A 25,825-nucleotide genomic window follows, 5' to 3' on the forward strand; every position below is an offset into this window, starting at 1 on the left:
AAAAGCAGGAAACGACGCGATCTACCATGTTCGGTATCTATGGAATACTAAAGCAACAGTTGAATCATACCAAAACAAAGATGGAGCGCCACAATGTAAAAAGTGTCAAGGTTTCTTTCCTGCTGCAAACTATTGTTCCATGCCGGCCCGCTGCGTCCGCAGCGGAGCAGATCACAGGGCAAGAGACTGCAGACTGGCAAAAAACGCTACTCAACACTGCGTAAACTTCAACCAAGGTGGCCATCCCGCTTCCTGCAGAGGTTGCGAAGAATTTCTAAAAGCAATCCGTGCATATCACATTCAATGCCCGCAGACCACCACACCAACAACTTGAACCATACAGCAGAGCATAAAGAACACTCCAATGTCTACCCACTCTGAAGCGTACCGCAGGGGAAGAAAAACCTGGACAAACTTGCAAACCAATCAAGCCACAACCTCAAGCACCCAATCATAACAAACTCAAAACTCCGCCACAAACGGACTTGTAGCATTCTTCGACATCATAAATCAAATCAAAAACATATGTGAAAGTTTCCAATGGTAGAATATCATATCAATCATTACGTCCACAATCCAACAAGACATGACAGCACTGGATTTACTAAAAAAAATTATGGCAATTGTCGAAGGTGTAATGAAATTTTTTGGCAATAATAATGGACATCAGACCTGTACAACGATACAACCTACGTTTTTGCAACTTCAATGCAGCTGGATTACAAAACAAAAAGGACCTCCTTAAAGAATTCGTAGAAGACCACAAAATCGATGTACTTTTCGTGACAGAAACACACCTACGGCCTACTGAAACGTTCAAACTACGCAATATGACCTGCCACCGAACTGACCGCAAAAAGAGACAGGGAGGTGGAACAGCCTTTTCCTCCGTTCTCACATCCGCCACAATCCAGAAAATACACCACAAATGGCATCATTAGAAGCTACGATAGTTACCATAGAAACATCACAAGGCAACGTCACCCTGGTGGCTGCATATCTCAGCCTCACGGCAGTATTCGATGAAAATGACCTACTACAGATATTTGACAATCATAATTGCTTCTTACTCGGCGGAAACCTACACGCAAAAAACCACTTCATGGAACGCTCACAGAAATAACGCACGCTGAAACATACTGCACAACCTACAACAGCGATTACATGCTGCCATAACTGCTCCAGAAGAAGTTACTTACATCCCCTTCAACGATCGCCAGCAGCCTGATATCCTTGGTATATTCATTACCAAAACCCTGGATCCTGACCTCCACCTCCGAACAGTACAAGAGCTTACTTCTGACCATCTTCCTCTAATTGGACATATCGGAAATGCCATAGAACCGCCTCAACCAAGCCACAAAACTACAGTAAACCAGGACCAGTACCAAAGATGGCTCAACAACAACATCGACCCACTCTAGATCTAAACTCACATCAAAAAGTAGAAGAAGCAATAGAAACACTCACCGACAAAATAAAAACAGCTTATAGAAAAGCGTCCAGAAAGGTCATATTTCAACAATCAAACTTCCACATTCTCCCACCTCTTATTCAAGATCTAAAATACTTAAAGAATACCGCCAGACGCCGATGGCTCCACACACGTTCAAAATGGTTCAAATGGCTCTGAGCACTATGGGACTTAACAGCTGTGGTCATCAGTCCCCTAGAACTTAGAACTACTTAAACCTAACTAACCTAAGGACATCACACACATCCATACCCGAGGCAGGATTCGAACCTGCGACCGTAGCAGTCGCACGGCTCCGGACTGCGCGCCTAGAACCGCGAGACCACCGCGGCCGGCTCCACACACGTAACCCGCAAGATAGAAGACAAGTAAATAGATTTAAACAATAAATTGACGCCGGCCGTTGTGGTCGAGCGGTTCTAGGCGCTTCAGTCTGGAACCGCGCAGTTGCTACGGTCCCATAGTGCTCAAATCCATTTGAACCATTTTTGAAAGAAATTCACCGTCGCGTAAAAGAAGTGGAGAGCGGAAATATGGGAAGACAGAATGAGTGCACTCCAACTCCGCAATACGGACGCCTGGAAACTAATTAGAAACCTCAGAGGCAATAGAACACACAAACCTCCTACAGAACAACCACCTCGTATTTGACGCATTCTGTCAGGCGGAACTGTTTGCGACAACCTATGAACAGCAGAATTCAATCACACCACAAGACCACCCACAGTAAGACATAATTCAATTCGAAAAACATGTTATGGCTATAGCCGGAAGCATACGAGAAACACCGCCCCCCGACCGACCGGAACTCACCACACCCGCAGAAATAAAAACAATTATAAACAGACTCGGCCAAAATTCTGCTCCTAAACCGGACCTGATAACCAACCGTCTACTTCAAAACCTACCAAGAAAACATGTCGTCCTGCTTATAAGAATTATCAACGCCTGTCTATAAAACCACTGCTTCCCTGAAGCCTGGAAAATATCAAAAATCGTTCCTATACCCAAACCTGGAAAAGACTTAAAGAAGCCAGAAAATTACAGACCCACCAGTCTACTCCCAACTATGTCAAAAATCATCGAACGAGTCCTTCTCCCAAGAATCCGATAACCACTCTTAGATGGCAATGTAATCAGAAGAGAACAATTTGCATTCCACGAAACGCTGTCCGCAGAATTACAAATACTAACATTAACTGAGTATATTACCAATAACATGAACTTCCCACGATACAGAGCCGAAATTTTCCTAGATATAGAAAAGGCCTATGACAAAGTTTGGAAAGAAAACCTCATTACGAAACTCAGTGAAGATACAGACATACCAGACTGTTGTATCAGAATCATTGACAGCTACCTACAGGACAGAAGATGTTTCGTCCAAGTGATGGCAAAAGATCAGAAATCAAAGTCTTACAAGAAGGCATTCACCAGGATTCGGTCCTCTCACCAACACTTTTCACAGTATACGTCAATGACATTCCTATTACCGAAAACTATTATCGCTCAATTTGCCGATGACACCGTACTCCTGACCACACACCGACGACTTAGTACAACAATAACCAGACTACAGCAACAAGTCAACAACACAAAGAAATGGCCAAGATTAAACAGAGTAAAGATAAACCCACAAAAAACCACCGCAACTCCATGACCACATTGAACTAAACGGTAAACAACTTCAGTGGACCGCAACAGTAAAATACGTACGAGTAACCATTGACAGCAAGATGTTGTTCAAGAACCACATTGAAGACAAAAGACTGCGAATCTCATGAACAATCCATGCAATTTACCCATCACTCGACAGCAAAGAGATGCACCACAGAATCAAACTCCTCATCTACAAAGCGATAGCCAAGCCTATGATGCACTATGGCTGCGCGTCTTGGAGTATCACCAGTAAATCAAACAGAAGATCCCTACAAGTATTACGGAACAGATATTTGGAACTCATTCTCAACGCTCCACGGTGAACCAACACAGATCAAATTCACGCAGAACTTGCCATGCCGACAGTTGATACGCAGATCATCCACGCTACAAGAAGAATCTTCGACAAAATCTCAGGCTCAGACCTACACGCGAACAACTTCAAGATCTGGCAATTATTCACTCACCACAATGGCATAAAATAAGAGTACTGATGTCTATTCTAAATTACGATTAACAGTTTACGAAATACTTCAAATATCAAATCAGTGTGCGAGTAACTTAAATTTGGTCAAATTCAATAACAGGAAGAAAAACGACTTAGGAATACCAAGTATGAGGGCCTAAAGGACCAACAAATAGCGCCCAGAGGCTCCCAAAAGACAAAACTGGCACCCCATTTTATGAAATTAATGGTGTCCCCGGTAAGGAAACCTTACCCCTACACTTGAGGGACCAACCTCCTCCGGAGGTAGAGCCCTGGCCATCGCACAAAAAAAAAAAGAAAAAAAAACGGCGTTGCGGTTGGCAACGCCGATGTAAGACAACAAGTGTCTGGCGCAGTTGTTAGATCGGTTACTACTGCTACAATGGAGGGTTATCAAGATTTAAGTGAGTTTGAACGTGGTGTTACAGTTGGCCCACGAGCAATAGGACACAGCATCTCCAAAGTAGCGATGAAGCGGAGATTTTCCCGTACGACCACTTCGCGAGAGAGTGCCGTGAATATCAGGAATCCGGTAAAACATCAAATCTCCGACATTGCTGCAGCCGGAAAAAGATGCTGCAAGGACGGGACTAAAGACGACTGAAGAGAACCGTTCAACGTAACAGAAGAGCAACCCGTCCGCAAATTGCTGCAGATTTCAATGCTGGAGCATCAACAAGTGCCAGCAAGTGAACCTTTAAACGAAACATCATCCATATGGGCTTTCAGAGCCGAAGGCCCACTCGTGTACCCTTGATGACTGCACGACGCAAAGCTTTATGCCCCGCCTGGGCCCTTCAACACTGACACTAGGCTGTTGATGACCGGAAACATGTTGCCCGATTGGACGAGTCTCATTTCAGATTGTATCGAGCAGATAGACTTGTACAGGTATGGAGACAATCTCATCAACCCATGGACCCTGACCCTGCATGTCAGCAGGGGACTGTTCAAGCTGGTGGAGGCTCTGTAATGGTTGGGGCATGTGCAGTTGAAATGATATGGGACCCTCGATACTTCTAGATACGATTCTTACAGGTGGCACGTACGTAAGCATCCTGTCTGATCACCTGCATCCATTCATGTCCATTGTGCATTCCGACGAACTTGGACAGTTACAGCAGGACAATGCGATACCCCACAGTGCAGAATTGCTACAGAGTGGCTCCAGGAACACTCTTCTGAGTTTAAACGCTTCCACTGGCCACCAAACTCCCCAGACAAGAACATTATTGAGCATATCTGGGATGCCTTGCAACGTGCTGTTCAGAAGAATTCTTCACTCCCTCGTACTCTTACGGATTTATGGTTAACCCTGTAGGATTCATGGTTTCAGGTACCTCCAGCACTACTTCAGACATTAGTCGAGTACATGCCATATCGTGTTACGGCACTTCTGCGTGCTCGTGGGGGCCGTACACGATATTAGGCAGGTGAACCAGGTTCTCTGGCTCTTCAATGTAATTGTGTTCTGTAGGATTAAATGTTTAAACAGTTTTAACAATATTAGAAGAAAGTTCCGAAGATGAGAGCGTGCTGTTATGGACTCGATTAACTCTGAATAAAATGGAAGACCCCCAGTACGAGTTAACTAGTAAATTCGATAATATAAAAACTCAGCCGAGTACATAGACTGCGGACACGTATTCGAAATCGGACATAGCGAGTGGAGGTGGTTCATATGAAACAAGACATATTACAACTTAGTGAGCAGATAGGTAAATAGAAATCAAAGTGAAAGATGAAATAAGAAGAATATTATTATTGGACAACAAATTGTTGAACAAACAGAACTAGAGCGTTAAGAGTCCTCGCAATCTGTTCAGAAGGTATTGAAATCGTATGAACAACGTAAAGGCAATTACATATTTGAGCGCGACAGTTAATAACGAAGAAGGGCAAAAAGAACTAAAAAATCTGAATTCTCAGGCTGATGAGAATTGAAATGCATGAAAAGCATTGTAAACAACAAAGAGTGTTCATACTGTGGTGAGAGCATAGTGTTGAAAAGTACGTATTATTAGGAACGATAGAACGGGTAGAGGGCCGTTTGCACATACAACAGAGTCCAAATATTGTAAAGCATATTACTGGTAATCGACATGGAGGGAATAAACCCGTATTAGCTTTTACAAGAGGTACGGCTGATGCGCTGGATCCTGAGATACGTAACAAAGAAATGCAGCGTCCCTATCCAGTTAAAGGAGGATTGTTACATTCCATGAGTGGCTGGTGAGTAAAATTGAATTTAATGAGCGGTAGTCACGTGGAAGGTCGTTTCCCAACTTTCAAGCCGAAGGGAGAGCTATATTCAACTGTATTTTAAGAAAGTTTGAAGAAGCTCTTCCTTTTGCTTGGGAAGATTTAAAGAAAATTCTGTTTTTGATAGGGCATTTAGAGGCAGAAACCGCAGAGTAGACGGTTCTGCACAAGTAAGATTTTTTAAGAATTGAGCTGGTTTTTCCCAGTAATTTAAGGGCCAATGTTGGGCGGATTGTGAATAACAAAAAGTAACATTGGAACTAATAGATCCCGGTCCTTATAATGGACAAATAATACTTTTAACTGCATTAGAAGAAAGTACATTGACGAATCGATTAGTGAAAGTCAGTTAACGAAGGTACTTGATAGGCAACAGCCAGTATATGTGAGGGACAAAATGACGGGCAAAGAATGGTCAAGGATCAGTGCCCATCTTCAGTTCCGGTATTCTCCCCAATACAACTTCCCTCCCCCCCCCCCCCCCACCATCACCACCATATAGTGAAATATTTTCTACTTCTACGGGATTGGCAACAAATCTCCCTACTCAGCAATCTATAACAGCTCCCACATTTCTCACTGATCGTCAAAGTACGAGGGGACTTCTAGGTTACACATTGTATCCCATGCTAAGACAGCTACGCTGCAAGAATGGCGCATTGTCAGAAGAGAACACTTGTTCTGGGTTTCCTGCTGCGGCGCGGGTAACAGGGGTGAAAAGGCACGGTAACTGTCAGCGTGCTCCGAAGTTACGGCAAGAAAGGCAAAACGACTGTGTTGGCAAAACGTCTACATTGCATCTGATTTACCGTGAAACTATTAGCACCTTTTCAGTACGACTGGAAGCGATACTGCTTTTATTTCACTTAACGGCATAATTTCAAGGTGGATAAGCGTGAAAGTTAAACATTTTGCTCACAAGAGTCATACTGTCCCGCGTGTTTCAACTTTGGAGCATTTCACACCCACACAGCGATGCGTGTGTTACCAGTTCAGCATCAGAACTGTCTCTGCAGGATACCCGGAACAAATACTCTGTTCTGATAATGTGTCTCACTTGTGACTGCACAGTGATCTTAGCGTAGGACGATACGTGGAACTCACAACTTTAGAAACATGTGGGCGGACATTTTGTTGGCAGGTCCTTTCAACTACGCTGCGTGCCACTGGGAAGCCCTCACACATCCACGTAGAGTCCTGATGTCTCCCCGTGCGATTTCCATATTTTTTGAGCCCTGAAGAAAGATATTCGTCTCCATCGATTTGCCTCGGAAAGAAAAGCGCACGCCTGGGTAGAATCACGGTTCCGTAGGCAACCGCAAACATGTTTCCAAGAAGGCACTGACGGTATTGAATCACATTGGGACACATTTGTTAACATTTATGGTGATTACTTTTGAAATAATGAAAAGGTTACTTACTTTTTTATGTGTGTCTCGTTTTGATCTGACCGTTCCTTACACATGTATATCGTGTCAAATGGTTCAAATGGCTCTGAGTACTATGGAACTGGTTCAAATGGCTCTGAGTACTATGGGACTTAACTGCTGAGGTCATCTGTCCCCTAGAACTTAGAACTACTTAAACCTAACTAACCTAAGGACATCACACACATCCATGCCCGAGGCGGGATTCGAACCTGCGACCGTAGCGGTCGCGCGGTTCCAAACTGTAGCACCTAGAACCACTCGGCCACTCCAGCCGGCGGGACGTAGTAGTACAGATTCCCGTGCGCGCGCTTGAGGTGGTAAGTGCAGCCTATTGCGATATGACTTTGCAATGCGTTGCTTTCTTCCGATTGTGCTTTTTATGTACGACACGATATTCAGTCTTGTTTCACTTAATGTCAGTTTCGTGCTAAGCTTTAAAATAGTTTTTCATTGCATTTTTTGGGGAATAAACCACAAATTAAGAATGAGTAACTGGAGTTTTTTACCAATATTTTTTTTTTCAATCCGTTTTAGGTAATGAAGAACTGTGAGCTGCGCAATTTTATATAATTCCGTAGATGATCATATACGGTAGGTTTTCGATAACTTTTTCGGCATATGGAGGCCCATTAACTCACTGGATTCTGGTACTCATAGTGAGAGGAATTTAATAGTATTTTATATACCTGATAGTTATTTAGGAATTGCTTATTTTTAGCTTTCGTCCTTTCTAAATGTCATGGAAGCGTTTTACGTTCTTTTATGATATTTTATATTTAACGTCCGCTACTTAGCGAAGGAATTGGTGACTATGAACGGTGGGTCATCCCATTCATTTTTCACGATCGCAAAATGACTTGATTTTGTGAGTATGTTCATTCCGCATATCTTTGCACTTTAGTTGCATTTCTTACCTTATAAAAGTTTTTATCTATTAATTCGTATACATTGCACCTGATAATGCAGCTAAAATGCTGCAAAACCTGCAGTGCTTATAAATAACGTACTTGGAGTGAAGCGATTTTACCTTCAACATCCTATCTTTCATGTACATTCCACTTTGGATCCTCTTACATTTTTGATGAGATAGCATAGCAGCAGAGGATCAAGTAGGTAAAGAGACGAAATGTTGAATTTAATTGATGAAAGGAGAAAATATAAAAATGCAGTAAATGAAGTAGGCAAAAAGGAATACAGACATCTCAAAAATGAGATCGACAGGAAGTGCAAAATGGCTAAGCAGGGATGGCTAGAAGACAAATGTAAGGATGTAGAGGCTTATCTCACTAGGGGTAAGATAGATACTGCCTACAGGAAAATTAAAGAGACCTTTGGAGATAAGAGAACCACTTGTAATAACATCAAGAGCTCAGATGGTGACCCATTTCTAAGCAAAGAAGGGAAATCAGAAAGGTGGAAGGAGTATATAGAGGGTCTATACAAGGGCGATGTACTTGAGGACAATATTATGGAAACGGAAGAGGATGTAGATGAAGATGAAATGGGAGATACGATACTGCATGAAGAGTTTGACAGAGCACTGAAAGACCTGAGGCGCAACAAGGCCCACGGAGTAGACAACATTCCATTAGAACTACTGACGGCCTTGACAGAGCCAGTCCTGATAAAACTCTACCATCTGGTGAGCAAGATGTATGTAACAGGCGAAATATCCTCAGACTTCAAGAAGAATATAATAATTCCAATCCCAAAGAAAGCAGGTGTTGACAGATGTGAAAATTACCGAACAATCAGTTTAATAAGTCACAGCTGCAAAATACTAAGGCGAATTCTTTACAGACGAATGGAAAAACTAGTAGAAGCCGACCTAGGGGAAGATCAGTTTGGATTCCGTAGAAATATTGGAACACGTGAGGAAATACTGACCCTACGACTTATCTTAGAAGCTAGATTAAGGAAGGGCAAACCTACGTTTCTAGCATTCGTAGACTTAGAGGAAGCTTTCGATAATGTTGAATGGAATACTCTCTTTCAGATTCTGAAGGTGTCAGGGGTAAAATACAGGGAGCGAAAGGCTATTTACAATTTGTACAGAAGCCAGATGGAAGTTATAAGAGTCGAGGGTCATGAAAGGGAAGCAGTGGTTGGGAAGGGAGTAAGACAGGGTTGCAGCCTCTCCCCGATGTTATTCAATCTGTATATTGAGAAAGCAGTAAAGAAAACAAAAGAAAACTTCGGAATAGGTATTAAAATCCATGGAGAAGAATTAAAAACTTTGAGGTTCGCCGATGACATTGTAATTCTGTCAGAGACAGCAAAGGACTTGGAAGAGCAGTTGAACGGAATGGACAGTGTCTTGAAAGGAGGATATAAGATGAACTTCAACAAAATCAAAACGAGGATAATGGAATGTAGTCGAATTAAGTCGGGTGATGCTGAGGGAATTAGATTAGGAAGTGAGACACTTAAAGTAGTAAAGGAGTTTTGCTATTTGGGGTGCAAAATAACTGATGATGGTCGAAGTAGAGAGGATATAAAATGTAGACTAGCAATGGCAAGGAAAGTGTTTCTGAAGAAGAAAAATTTGTTAACATCGAGTACAGATTTAAGTATCAGGAAGTCATTTCTGAAAGTATTTGTATGTAGTGTAGCCATGTATGGAAGTGAAATATGGACCATAAATAGTTTGGACAGGAAGGGAATAGAAGCTTTCGAAATGTGGTTCTACAGAATAATGCTGAAGGTTAGATGGGTAGATCACATAACTAATGAGGAAGTGTTGAATAGGATTGGGGAGAAGAGAAGTTTGTGGCACAACTTGACCAGAAGAAGGGATCGGTTGGTAGGACATGTTCTAAGGCATCAAGGGATCACCAATTTAGTATTGGAGGGCAGCGTGGTTTGGTAAAAATCGTAGAGGGAGACCAATAGATGAATACACTAAGCAGATTCAGACGATGTAAGCAGGTACTGGGAGATGAAGAAGCTTGCACAGGATAGAGTAGCATGGAGAGCTGCATCAAACCAGTCTCATGGCTGAAGACCACAAGAACAACAGCATTCAGCGACCAAAAGGGGAGGTGTCACCTTCTACCTCGTCTTTGGACAGCTGTGAGAAGACTGTTCAGTTCTTATTACAATTTTTATTCTTCTTCCTGTTAAAGTTAAAGTAATTTTAAACAAATCAGTGAGTACGTGTGAACCAAACATGTTAGAATTTTAGAACAAGGTATATGGAACATCTCACAGCACTGAAAAGTAATAGCTGTCACTCATAATTTGCTAAGCACCTGTTGACACTGGTCCATTACACAACAAACATACGACTTGATTTAAAAGTTCTTTCTATCTCCCTCTTGACAGACACACCCACACACACATTCTCTCTCACACACACACACACACACACACACACACACACACACACACACACACACGCACATACACATACTCACACACACACACACACAAGGTAAATATGTCAAATGACAACAGTGAAATCTCGCGCCAGTCTTCAAAGAAGCACACAACGACACAATTGAACATCATATAGCTTTTGTAATTCGTGAACTCACGACAGAAACTTTGTAATTTTCTGATAAAACGGGAAATGGGCGTGTAACAGTTAAACCAGCAATAGCAAAATCTAAAACAAGCGAAGTGGGACTATAGCATCACGCCCTAAATGACACGATATACGGCCGAGCGGTTCTAGGCGCTACAGTCTGGAACCGCGCGACCGCTACGGTCGCAGCTTGGAATCCTGCCTCGGGCATGGATGTGTGTGATGTCCTTAGGTCAGTTAGGTTTAAGTAGTTCTAAGTTCTAGGGGACTGATGACCTTAGATGTTAAGTCCCATAGTGCTCAGAGCCATTTGAACTATTTGTACTACGTACCAGGCGGCGTGTCAAGATGGAACTGTGGAAGCGCCGTCTAGTGACATGGAGAGGAGGAGACGGCAACACGTTACCAGAAAACCAATCTTGGGATGTTGTTTTAGCAGAGCAATGGCGGCCGGCACACGGCCAGAGCATTCCAGTTACAATGAGGTGATTTTTCCTTGAGGGAGCAATTGCAGACAAGTTGTCACTCTTCCTCTCCACCCCCACAGACCCCCTCCTTCTCCACCCGCAAGAAAAGGAAGATTCTGAATGAACATAGGAACGGTAGAAAGAGACTATGATGTGATATAACGAGCCGTAAATTACGAATTATTAGGGTGGTGGGCGATAGGAAGTTTAGAAATACTATATTAAAGGGAGAAGCACATTGTATGCATATTATATAATAATTTAGTATTTTGCAAGAGGTCGTGGTTAGCCATGTGGTGGAGGATCTGGCGAAATTCATTTAGCTCAGTTCAAAATCGTGCACCTGAATGCTACACAGTCGCCTGTCTCCCAAAGCCACTGTGTAGGAGCTGGCTCTTGACAGTGACTTAGAAGAAAGACGTGCCCTAGGTACTCCACGAGATTGACTAAATACGGCTAAGGATGAGCAAAAATATCATGGAAGTACGGTAGCATTCATGGGTGAGAATCTAGATTCAGAAAGTTTTTTTCAGTGCGTCGCAGTAAATTTATTTGAATTAAGTCTCAATGTTTATTGTGCCTCACGTACGAAACTACCAACAGAACTTATAAAATGCTCCTGTTGACAATATATGCTGTAATGAACCCGATTCGCAGCTCTGATGCAGAGAGGAAGAGAGCAGAGCTTCTTTCTTGTCTACATAGTAAAGTCTAGTGGCCGGCCAGAGTGGCCGTGCGGTTCTAGGCGCTACAGTCTGGAGCCGAGCGACCGCTACAGTCGCAGGTTCGAATCCTGCCTCGGGCATGGATGTGTGTGATGTCCTTAGGTTAGTTATGTTTAATTGGTTCTAAGTCCTAGGTGACTGATGACCTCAGAAGTTAAGTCGCATAGTGCCCAGAGCAATTTGAGCAAAACTTTTGTGGTGACCGTGTTTGACAAGATTTAATTTGTTTTTGTTATATTCCAGAGTTAATAGTTGACTTGCCACAGGCCTTAATTACACTACACTTATGCTCATAAATTAAGCATAATTGCAGAATGTGGTGCCGCACAACGTGACATTACACGAAACTGGCGCTAATAGCATAGGCACATAGGGAACACACACGACACAGATCTGTTAGTCCACGGTATTGGTGATAAGTTGAGAAAACAGTCCCGAAACACATGTGCTACAAAACACCACTGTTTCTTTCGCATGTACCCCGACATGAATATGGGATATGGTCACCACGTACACAACCATGGGTTGGCATACTCTGAGTCAGGTGGTTGAGCAGTTGCTGGGGTATAGCCTCCCATTCTTGTATCAGTGTCCATCGGAGCTCCTGAAGTGTCGTACTGGTTTGAAGACGTGCAGCGATACGTCGACCGAGAGCATCCCAGATGTGCTCGATGCGGTTTAGGTATGGAGAACAGGCAGACCACTCCATTCGCCTGATATCTTCTGTTTCAAGGTACTCCTCCACCCGATGGCAGCTCGGTGGGGCCGTGCGTTATAATCCGTCAGGAGGAAGGTGGGACCCATTGCACCCCTGAAAAGGCGGACATACTGGTGCAAAATGACATCCCGATGCACCTGACCTGTTACAGTTCCTCTGTCAAAGACATGCAGGGGTGTACGTGCACCAATCATAATCCCACCTCACACCATCAAACCACGACCTCCGTACAGGTCCCTTTCAAGGACATTAAGGGATCGGTATCTGGTTCCTGGTTCACGCCAGATGAAAACCCGGCGAGAGTCACTGTTCAAACTATACCTGGACTCGTCTGTCAACATACCTCGCTAACAGAAAACAAAGGGTGTCAGTGCAAGGGACTACTGAATTAAGTCATCAGTCATCATCAGAAAGGGAAGAAATTACATGTGGTGGCCCACAAGGATCCATTTTAGGGCCATTGCTTTTTCTTGCGCACATTAATGATCTCTCATCAGTACACTGCCAGAAGCAGAGTTCGTTTGTTTGCAGATCACACAAGTATAGCAATAAATAGTATGTCGAGTGTAGTTTTAGAAAGATCTGCTAATGATATTTTCATGGATATTAATACATGGTTTAAAGCCAACTCACTGACATTAAACTTCGAAAAGACTCACTATATGCAGTTCAGAACCCTTAAGAGGTTTCCACCCAGCATATGCATAAAGTAGGAAGAAGAGCAAATATAAGAGGTTGACAGTCTTAAATTCCTGGGATTACAACTTGATAATAAATTCAGTTGGGAGGAGCACACCACAGAACTGCAGAAACGCCTTTACAAATCTGTATTTGCAATTCGAGTGTTAGTAGACATAGGCGACATAAAAATGAAAAAGCTTGCATACTTTGCCTACTTTCATTCCATAATGTCATATGGTATAATATTTTGGGGTAACTCTTGAAGTCAAACAAAAGTTTTCAGAGTCCAAAAGCGTTCAATACGTATTATTTGTGGAGTAAATTTACGGACGTCCTGTAGAAACTTCTTCAAAGAACTGGGTATACTAACTACTGCCTCTCATTATTTTTACTCCTTAATGAAATTTGTCCTAAATAATATATCTCGTTTTCCAACAAACAGCTCAGTTCAAACATACAATACCAGGAACAAAAATAATCTGCACAGGGACTTAAAAAGCACTGAGTTTAGTTCAAAAAGGGGTCCACTACTCAGGAACACTTATCATCAGTAATTTGCCAGCAAACATAAAAAATTTAGTTACAAATAAATATCAGTTTAAAAGGAGCCTGAAAGACTTACTAGTGGCCAACTCCTTCTACTCCATTGACGAATTTTTTAATAGAAGCAAATGATGTATTGTATGTATTCATACTATTAGTATTGATATTTCAGCTTTAAAAAAAAATGACATGTTCCACATCCACGAGGATCTCCTCAGCACGGATCTATGGAACGAAAATCTAATCTAATCTGGGACTACTGTTTCAATGACCGTGTACTGTGGTCTTGACACCAGACTTTATAGGCTCCCATGTGACGAGTGGTCAGTGAAATGCACCTTGCAGGTCTCTGGGCGAATAAACCATATCTGTTCAGTCGTCTGTAGCCTGTGTGTCTGGAATCAACTGTTCCAGTGGCTGCGGTAATGTCCAGAGCAAGGCTCCCTGCAGTACTCCGTGGCCGTCTGCGAGCAGTGCTGGCGAGATATCGACCTTTTTGTGGTGTTGTACACTGTGGACGTCGCGTACTGTAGCGCCTGGGCACGTTTCCTGTCTGCTAGAACCGTTACCATAATCTTGAGATCACACTTTGTGGCACACGGAGGGCCCGTGCTACGACCTGCTGTGTTTGACCAGCCTCCAGTCGCCCTAGTATTCTACCCCTCATAACGTCATCGATGTGTGTTCTTTGAGCCATTTTCAACACACAGTCACCATTAGCACGACTGAAAACGTCTGCACACTTACTCGCTGCACCGTACTCTGACATGCACCAACACACTTCTGCGTATGTGGACTGCTGCCAGCACCACGACCGCAAGTCAAATGCACTGCATGGTCGTACCCCAAGGTGATTTAAACCCGCAGACCGCCCACCAGAGCGTTGTTTCACCATGTACCAGCATTAGCCTTTATTTATGAGCATGAGTGTATAATGTAACAAGCTGTGAATATTGTGGAAATGAAATAGAGGTGTTGATGTAATAAAGGAGTTGGAACAGTGATGAGCAACGCGTCACCAACGCCAGAAACCGCGACTCAGTAGTAGTGTTATTTTAGTTTAAAAAAATGGTTCAAATGGCTCTGAGCACTATGAGACTTAACATCTAAGGTCATCAGTGCCCTAGAACTAAGAACTGCTTAAAGCTAACTAACCTAAGGGCATCACACACATCCATGCCCGATGCAGGATTCGAACCTGCGACCGTAGCGGTCGCGCGGTTCCAGACTGAAGCGTGTAGAGCCGCTCAGCCACACTGGCTGGCTGTTATTTTAGTAATTCGGCTAAATGTCGCCATCGCTGTAGCGCAGTAGTGGTCGGCACTCACATGGAGTAGGCGGGCGCGGCGGGCTTGTCGGAGACGCGTCGGCCTACGGTGTCGGGCGGTCGGTAGGCGGCGGGCCCCGGCAGGTGGTCGAGCAGGCGCGCCATCGTGCGAGAGCCCATGCTGAAGGCGGGCGCGCGCGGCCGCGACGCGTCCGTGCACTTCTCCGGCTGGTAGCTGCCCGGGCCGGGCACGTCCAGCTTCACTGCCGGCCCGTCGTCCTCACGTCACATCCCATCCCAAGGCTCACACGCATTACACCGGCCAACATCGCGCCATCACACCGCTGTTTACGTTCTTTACTGTTATTTCATTCCCTCACCCGTCAAGGGCTAACAGTGACACATTCTACACCTACTTGTACATTTATACTCCGCAAGCCACCCAACAGTGTGTGGCGGAGGGCACTTTCCACTCGCGTATGGTTCGCGCGAAGAACGACTGCCGGAAAGCCTCCGTGCGCGCTCGAATCTCTCTAATTTTACATTCGTGATCTCTTCGGGAGGTATAAGTAGCGGGAAGCAAGATATTCTATACCTCGTCCAGAAACGCACCCTCTCGAAATCTGAACAGCAAGCTACACCGCGATGCAGTGCGCCTCTCTTGCAGAGTCTGCCACTTGAGTTTGCTAAACATATCCGTAACGCTATCACGCTTACCAAATAATCCTGTGACGAAACGCGCCGCTCTTCTTTGGATCTTCTCTATCTCCTCTGTCGACCCGACCTGGTTCGCATCCCACACTGATGAGCAATACTCAAGTATCGCTCTTCACCTGAGATCTTGTTGCTATCTTCTTCATCTCGAAGAATGGTTTCATGCACCTCGTCGTGCTAATCTATCCTAAGCAACGTTCACTGCAACCTGCGCTCATTTCTGTCTCCTTATTGTGTTCAAGACTTGGTCTCGCTGTACAATTGCTCCTTGTACCGCTCAAAAACACGCACGCTCTCTCCCTCTCTCTCTCTCTCTCTCTCTCTCTCTCTATTAACAATCCCTTGATGCCTCGTGATGTGTCCTGGCAAACAGTCCCTTTTTTCCGCCACAAATATCTCTTTTGGACTAACTTCATTTTGTACCTCATCATTAGGCACTCTACTAACCCATCTAATCTTCAGCAGTCTCCTGAATCTCCACATTTCTAACGCATCTAAATTTTTCTGAACTGATTACTGTCCACGTTTCGCATCTGTACGAGGCTACACTCCAGACATATACAATAGGACAAAATTTCCTGACACTCAAATTTACACACTGTCCAGTCACATTAAAATGGCCGCTTGTCAAAAGCCAGAATGACCACCTTTTCGGGCACAGACCACTGCGAGACGAGCAGGAAGAGAGTCAGTGAAGTTCTGGAAGGTACGAACAAGGACGTTGAGCCATGCCGACTCCAGTGATGTGGCGGGCTGAGCTATATTTCTTGGTTGCAGACGTATGGCGCGAACAGCCCGATCGAGGTGGTCACACATATCCTCGATTGGGATATAAACCGGGGAGTTTGGTGGCCAAGAGAGTGCGATGAACTGATCCTGTGCTCCTCAAACCATGCATATACACTGTGTGTGACATGTTGCATTGTCCTGTTGGTAGATGCCATCGGACGAGGGAAAACAAAATACATGTAGGGGTGGACATTGTCCCCGAAGATAGATGCATACTTGTGTTGATCCATTGCGCCTCCCAGAATGACGAGATCACCCAGGGAATGCCACGAGAACCTTCCCCAGACGATGACGTCCCCCCCCCCCCCCCCACTTCCAACCTGAACCCTTCCGGTGATTACCGGAGGGTATCTGCTTTCAATCCAATACAGAATAAAAATTGATTCATCTGGAAATGCCGCCTGCGGGCACTCAGTCGACGTCTAGTTGCGTTAATGGCGTACAATTTCCAGCCTTCATCAGCAAAGAACAGCAGTCAACATGGGCGTATGAGCCAGGCGCCTGTTGCGGACGCTCATACGCGGCAACGTTCGCTAAACAGTCGTTGAGGAAACACTATTGGTAGCCATTTGATTGGTCTGGGTGGTCAGTTGCTGAACAATTGCACATCTATTCAATCATACACATCTCCGCAGCCATCATTCACCCCTGGCATGCCGGCCGCTATGGCCGAGCGGTTCTAGGTTCTTCAGTCTGGAACCGCGCTGCTGCGGCGGCCGCAGGTTCGTATCCTGTGTCGGGGATGGATGTGTGTGATGTCCTTAAGTTAGTTAGGTTTAAGTAGTTCTAAGTTCTAGGGGACTGATGACCACAGCAGAAGAGTCCCATAGTGCTCAGAGCCATCTGAACCATTTGAATCACTGTCCTGTGTGGCCATAAGTGACTTCTAATCAAGCTGCGGAGCTATGGGGTATCGTCTCAGTTGTGCGACTGGATTCGTGATTTCTTATCAGGAAGGTCGCAGTTCGTAGTAATAGACGGCAAATCATCGAGTAAAACTGAAGTGATATCAGGTGTTCCCCAGGAAAGCGTCCTGGGACCTCTACTGTTCCTGATCTATATAAATGACCTGGGTGACAATCTGAGCAGTTCTCTTAGACTGTTCGCAGATGATGCTGTAATTTACCGTCTAGTAAGGTCATCCGAAGACCAGAATCAGTTGCAAAGCGATTTAGAAAAGATTGCTGTATGGTGTGTCAGGTGGCAGTTGACGCTAAATAACGAAAAGTGTGAGATGATCCACATGAGTTCCAAAAGAAATCCGTTGGAATTCGGTTACTCGATAAATAGTACAATTCTCAAGGCTGTCAATTCAACTAAGTACCTAGGTGTTAAAATTACGAACAACTTCAGTTGGAAGGACCACATAGATAATATTGTCGGGAAGGCGAGCCAAAGATTGCGTTTCATTGGCAGGACACTTAGAAGATGCAACAAGTCCACTAAAGAGACAGCCTACACTACACTCGTTCGTCCTTTGTTAGAATATTGCTGCGCGGTGTGGGATCCTTACCAGGTGGGATTGACGGAGGACATCGAAAGGGTGCAAAAAAGGGCAGCTCGTTTTGTATTATCACGTTATAGGGGAGAGAGTGTGGCAGATATGATACACGAGTTGGGATGGAAGTCATTACAGCATAGACGTGTTTCGTCGCGGCGAGACCTTTTTACGAAATTTCAGTCACCAACTCTCTCTTCCGAATGCGAAAATATTTTGTTGAGCCCAACCTACATAGGTAGGAATGATCATCAAAATAAAATAAGAGAAATCAGAGCTCGAACAGAAAGGTTTAGGTGTTCGTTTTTCCCGCTCGCTGTTCGGGAGTGGAATAGTAGAGAGATAGTATGATTGTGGTTCGATGAACCCTCTGCCAAGCACTTAAATGTGAATTGCAGAGTAGTCATGTAGATGTAGATGTAGATGTAGGTGGAGCACCATAATTCCCTCGGCGCCGGTTTTGGATAGCTCCATTTTGCTCTGCACGGTATACTTCAACCACGGCGACACTCGAACAGTTTACAAACTTAGCCATTTCGTTAAGTGCTGTCTACGCGGAGTGGCCGCGCGGTTTGAGGCGCCATGTCATGGATTGTGCGCCCTCTCTCGCCGGAGGTTTGAGTCTTCCCTCGGGCATGGGTGTTTATGTTGTTCTTCGCATAAGCTAGTTTAAGTTAGTTTAAGTAGTGTGTAAGTCTAGGGACCGATGACCTCAGCAGTTTGGTCCCTTAGGAAGTCACACACACACACATTTTCGTAAGTGCTTCTATCCTTGGTCCGGAACCCTATGATCATGCCCTTTTGGACGTCGGATATGTAAATCGCTCCGTTTCCTCAATACGACGACGACTGTACAGTTTTCCGCGTCCCTCCGAGACGGTTTATATATCTTCCACTGCTACTGTTGCCACATGCCGTCTGCGAACGGTAATTGCACGTTTACGTCGAACACAGGTGGTGGTCACATTAATGTGACTGGACTGCATGTCTGACTTTCACAAATTCCCATTTTTGCTAGTACGCACACTGGAGAAAAATTTAAAGAACCAAGTTGATTCCAAACTGACATTTATTCACGAACTTGACCGTACATCTCGACTTCAGAAAACTTTAACACATATGAAATTCCAGCACTACGGCCAGGTTCAGCACAGGCATGTTTTGCCTCGATGAGCCACGATGGAACACTTACCGTGATTGAATAAAGCCACAGCCTACGATATCACGATTTGGGTGAGTGAGACTACTTTTGTTCTATCACGGTGACAATCATGGGTTCGAGGATTAGGGGGCTTTTAATAGTCGGATTACTTTTGTAAATCTGGGGGAATCAGTCGACTTATCGCAGTTAAAGGGGAATTCCAGAGATGAGTAGTTAGTACCTGTGCATTGTACACAAAGCCATTTGCTTGGGCATTCTGCCGCTTGACCCGAGCCTGTAGCAGCTGTTTGCTTTACGTGTAATCCTTTTGGATACAGGGCTAGCAGTGTAGAGAGTGCAGGTAGCTTATAATTAGGCAAAAGAAGTAGGTTAATACTATGGTTAACTACTATTCTCCTCAGTAGAGAAGGGTACCGGCGTCTGTATCAGAGACAACTTACACTGTGAGTTTTTCATTCGAAATTGCCACTTCTTTGTGAGAAGATTGTTTCACACCCCGTCTAAAGAGAAGAAGAAGCGACTAGCATGAGAATATGGAACTGGTGGGTTCCGTAGGGCTACACTCAACACAACACAGGGCCTCAATGGCCCTACGCTACTAACGGCTAAGAGAGCAGATAGCACAGCAAAAGGGGACAGTAGTTGGATGCGGAAAGCAAGACTTTTGAGGGTTTGGAAGGAGTAGTAACATTTTAGTGGAACAAAAATTCAGTCAACGCTCGTATAAGATAACAAAAGGCCGACTTAACGGTCTGTAAGTGTGTAGTGCGCAGGAGGGATGTCATTCTCATATTCGGCCGATTAGTAGTTTTAACAGATTTAGTCAATAATGAGCTTTTTGTTGGAGGGTTAGTCGATCCGGTTTTCACGTTACTTTAACGTCGAGGGCTAGACGTATTTTAGTGTGTTAGTGATTTGGTAGGACGGTTGTACATACTGAGGCAAAAGTCATGGGGTGTAAGCCGCTGGCGGTGTACCTTGGATCTTGAAAGGATTGGTCTTGAGGGGCCGCTGCCTATTCCATGAGGTAAACTGGTTGGTCTTTCTGGAGAGTTGGATACAGGTTTAGGACAGGAGACAGGCAGGAGAAAGGACTTAAGCAGATCACTAGTGTAGAAGGTATACAATAGTGAGCGAGAGAAGACTGAAATATATCGTTTATAAAACTTGTGGCAACAAGCATAATTTTACGGCGACACAGAAGAGCAGCAGTGCGATATCGAAGCGAAGCAGGAAATATACAGTGCGTCCCAGAAAAATTGCCACAAACTTCGAGGAGTTGTGGGTGGTGTCTTGAGGAACAAATTGAGGATGTGATGGTACAAAGCACCAAAGTTATAGGTGCTGGAGAGCACCACTAGGCTGCTCCTGCGACAGCAAACGTGACTTTGTACGGCGATGAATCGTAGTCTCATCGTCTCGCAATGTTGTTTGTTATTCAGTGATTGCGACTGTTTGCCACAATCGCCAGTGGAGAAGATGAAGCTGGGTGTTCCGTAGATAGGCCTTAGTCTCCTATGAATGCATTGCTCTGTTGCCTTGGCGAATGACGATTTCGGACACGGATTTCTTCTATCGGCAATTTATTTTTCTCCCGTATACGGAAAAATATTGGCGATTTTAGGTAGTTAGAAAGAACCTTCGCGAGCAGATGAATTTTAGTGATGAAAGTTTTTTTTTATTTGCGTAAGAGAAGAGTTGTCACTCAGTTTCTTCATTCAGAACTCTAAGAGACTTGTGTGGTATTAGTCAATTCTGGCTTTACCCTTTGCAAAATAATCAGTAAGAAGAGTCCGATTTGCATCCCAGAAAACTGAAGAAGGGCAAATGAAATCGACTTCACTCTTTTTGGTGTACGATTATCAACTTTCCTACCGTATTGGTTGCTTTACGTTAACAGGAAGAAGTATTAGCTCACATCTCATCAGCAGTAACAAATAGACGCGCAATCCTCTTCAAAATGATCTTAACCTTACCGATATATTCTTTTTTTAATTTTCTTTTTGCCAGGGTCAAACAATTGCGACACTTACATTGCACAAAGCCTTTTCATAGTTAATTCGTCATGTACAACGTGTCGCTCTATTTCTTTTGACAAGTGTACGGCGTCAGGTAGTCATTTATCTTTCAGTCGTTCAGCATCATATTGTGTACTTCGTCGATGTTTTCTCTGATCTTCCTTCATGTAAACTGTGTTCAAGAGACGTATGGCCAGGTTTGAGATTAGTCGCTTATTTCTGAACTGTTGAGTGCTTAGATCAACATAAATCTTCACCTGCTGAGGATGAATTTTAGCTGGCAGCATGCCGTCTGAGCAAAGGAGCAAAAAAGCCACGGTAATGCTTTTTATCCGTCAGAGCTAAACACAACCACGATTCCTTCAAAATCTATATAAACCAGACTGCAAATGTGGTTGGCACTGGACTATATTCATAGACACCAACAAGATTTCAGCGCCTGTATGAGTGGCTTTCATCTCGTTCTCTGCCTTGGAAAAAAAGTACTGAGGAAGTAACTTTCAAGCTCTTTCGTCGGCTTTAGGTGTGCTTTACATGAGATCCACGAGTAAGACAACACACGTGTAGGCAGTAGTCGCGTTCACACAGAGACACTAAGGCATTTGTGATGTGACGTTTCCAATGAATGTGGCGAAGCACCTTTCTGCTCAAGCTGGCTGTTTATGGAAGAACATAAAGTTTATTCCTGTTGAAATCTTACAGAAATGAAACATGTGCTCTGAGAAATCAGAGAAGGGGCATAATTTCTGTTTGTGATTGTTGGACAGTTCCTCTGCACATTTTCAACGAGTGACGTGAGAAGTTGATTCGGTGCTCTCACCAAATACGAACTGCACTATTAAGTATGTCTTCTGCATTCAACAGACAAAACCAATACACGCTGTACACTGACTGCCTAATTACCCACGGGCCCTTCGTTTACAGTCGTAGGCACCACATAGGACTATTCTTACTCCAGGCTCAAGCCAACCATTGTCAAAAACGCCTTATCCACAGCGGCGAGCAAACCAAATACTGCGAAAACGCAACAACCTGCCTTCATTAAAACTCCAATCCTATAATTAAAGAACGCCTTATCTTGTAGTACTCACCCAAATGTAAAAATCTCTAATTCATCCCCACCGACATATTCCTATTGTGAAAGGCAAAATCTCCCTTCCAAAAAACATGAAATGATTGCCCTCATCCGTCTCATATACTCTTCATTCTATCTTAAGGAGTCCCTACATTCCCCCCGCCCCCACACACAAACACATAGAAACATAGAAGATATAATCCGTTTTGCCGCAAATATCCTCCAAAATATCCAACCTTTTGAGCGACGCTATAAACTTTATCAGATCATATTGGTTGTCTATTCCACATTTCACCTACATCACAACGTCACATACTCCCAGAACTACTTCCATTTCACTTCCCCTCCCCCCTCCCCCCCACCTCTAGATATCCTCGCCTGGACCCACTGCAAGTCTTCAGCCCAACTGGGCCAAATTCCCCTCACAAGCACAACCAGACCCTATCCCAACCATCTGAATAAACCTGCTCCAACTCCTTACACCAAACGCCCCTCCCCATATCCTACCTGCAGTTTTTTACATTTTGTCTCACTGCATTCATCCACCCACTCAGAATTAGTCATCAAGTCCCCCAAACATCATTTTCCAGTCCAAGTATAAAGGCACCAAGCAACCTACATTGACGCAAAAACGCTCACCTACCATAGTAATAATTATCACATCAGCATCACCCATTACAATTGTGTCATCTATATGTTTTCGATCGTTTACGATATTATTTTCAATCCCGTTGCATTTGACAAACTTGTAGGAATGCAAACATGTACGTTCCACTGCCAGCCCTCCACCTGCCGAGGGACTCCACCTGCTGAGGGAATGAAATAACAAGAAAGAAAATAAACAAGCTGACTTTATTCAGAACACCAAAAAAAAATCTCTAATAGATACGGATGCACGGGAGCTCTTAAAAGAAACACTAGCAAATACGTAATGTAAAGCAAAATTCGTGGGAGAAACTTCTGAGCAATTTGAGATTCAGACAGGAGCAAGACACAGTGATGGACTTCCTCCAATATTTTTTAACTGTGTACTTAAAGAAATGATCGGAGAATGAAGGAAAACATTGGCAGAATATAATATCAATAATTAAATACAAATTGGCTCAAAAAGTATAATCTCAAAACTGACTGTTTGGCATTTACAGTTGATTTAGAAAGTCTGGCAGAGAGAGTATAAGTAGCACAAATGCAGATATAAATTTAAAAATAGAGGCAATGACGAACAAGAAGGCTACGCCATCAAAATTAATCACAAATCATGTAAAAATCAAAATGACAAATTTAAACATTACGAAAAGTTATTCAGTAAAATGGATGTGGGAAAGAAGTTACCAGAGGAAAATCGTGAAAGATGGACTTCGCATTTAACTAAACAAATGATGTTTATAATGAAAAATAGTTCTCTATAAATGCAGAAATTCATCATTGAATGAAGCAGAGATACTAAAATCAGGATCAGTAAAAGAAGATGATGATAATTGGTTCAAAGCACTATGGGACTTAACAGCTATGGTGATCTGTCCCCTAGAACTTAGAACTACTTAAACCTAACTAACATAAGGACAGCACACAACACCCAGTCATCACGAGGCAGAGAAAATGCCTGACCCCGCCGGGAATCGAACCCGGGAACCCGGGCGCGGGAAGCGAGAACGCTACCGCACAACCACGAGCTTCAGACAGAAAGAAATTTTAGGAGAAAGATTTTAGAAAATAGGAGAATAATAGAAATACTTAAATCAAGAAGTAACAGAAGTGCGCAAAACGTAGAAAAATATTACAGATGAAATTAGGAAAATAAGACTATTCTTCTAGGGAAACATGCATGGAATGTATCCCAGCAGACTGACGAGAAAGACTGTGCAGTATTTTGAAAAATTAAAAGGCGAAATGGCTTAGGAAGCATATGGAAACCTATAAAAAACTAGCAAGACATTGAAGATAGAATTAAAGATAGGTTCAAAGTTATGATTTCGGATGGTTTCTAAGACAGAAAGAACACTGACTTCGAGGCTTGATTCTTTCACTATCAATTTTTTCGGAATGGAAGACATTAATGTGTGGTTATTTTAATTAATGTCAAAGTCAGAAATAACAGTAAGGAAAAAGTATTTCTCCGTGCACATTTTGCTTCATGGGAAGGGGTGGATCTTCTGGGGTATTGGTTAAGTACCTCTGAGGTGTCATTAGATGACTCCGCAAAAACCACAAGACTAACAGAAAACAGACACACATCGGTAGATAGAGAACCTTCCCAGTACATGTTCTCAATACAATCACTGTTTGTAACATGACAGAAGTCAATGTTTTCGTGCAGCTTATATACACAAATTGTCCCGGAAAGCGTGACAGCAACCTACTTTTCAAATCTGAGAATTGCTTTGCCTATGTGGAGGCGTGAACCAATTTCGTACTACAAAACAGAGCGGAGCAAAACCGTTAACAAAGAATCTTGAAGACAGCACAGCCGACAGGTGTAAGCTGTAGTTACAAGAATTTTGCACACCATTATCAATGGGTCACTGATAAGAGGGAAGTCCAACAATTAATGCAACACACTTTCTTTTCTCGGCCAATTTCGGTTTAAAAAATGCATAATTTGCTGCAGGACATCGAGGAAGGTTCTCGCTTCAGGTCCTACAGTTTCATAAAATTCCAATAGGCGGCGGCGCTGTACATCGTCTTCAAAACGGCGACTGTGACAGAGGTGCGTTCCAAACAGAGAACTGTCATCGAGTTTCTTTTGGCGGAAAACCAGAGCAACGCAGATACTAATAGGCGCTTGCAGAATGTCTACAGAGACTTAGCAGTGAACAAAACCACGGCGAGTCATACAGCAAGACGTCTGTCATTATGGCAACCAGGTTGCGCAAACCTGCCCAATCTCTGGCATGCCGAACGGCCGCACACATCTGTGACTCCTGCAATGTTGGAATGTGTGAACACTCTCATCGAAGTGGTCGACGGACCACAGTCAGACACCTAGCAGCTCACCCGGACGTCTCCGTTCGTACTGCTGAAACATTCGTCCACCACTTAGGCTACTAAAAGTGTGTGTCCGCTGGATTCCTCGCTGCCCAGCAGAAGGCCATAATGAGCAACGAAGGACCATCTGGGCGGAATTGTTGGCGAATTACGAAGTTGATTTTTGTCAACATCGTTACAGGGAATGAAACCTAGGTTCATCACTTTGAACCGGCAACAAAACGGTAGTCCGTAGAGTGGCGCCACACCACCTCTCCTCTGATGAAAAAGTTCAAAGCCGCAACCTTTGCCGGTGAAATCATGGCGACGTTCTTCTGGGACTCTGAAGGGGGTATTCTGTTTGTT

The 25,825-nt window shown here is 43.8% G+C and overlaps 1 protein-coding gene across 1 annotated transcript in view; it reads right to left on the minus strand.

The window, feature by feature from the left end:
* LOC126267807 (outer dense fiber protein 3-like protein 2) overlaps positions 1-25,825 on the minus strand; it is a 66,659-nt gene that overhangs the window by 21,297 nt on the left and 19,537 nt on the right. The window contains exon 3 of the mRNA XM_049973113.1: positions 15,301-15,502. Coding sequence (XP_049829070.1) covers positions 15,301-15,502 — 202 coding nt within the window. The remainder of the gene's footprint in view (positions 1-15,300; positions 15,503-25,825) is intronic.

This window comes from Schistocerca gregaria, chromosome 4 (genome assembly GCF_023897955.1).
Source record: "Schistocerca gregaria isolate iqSchGreg1 chromosome 4, iqSchGreg1.2, whole genome shotgun sequence".
NCBI classification, from domain to species: Eukaryota; Metazoa; Arthropoda; class Insecta; order Orthoptera; family Acrididae; genus Schistocerca; species Schistocerca gregaria.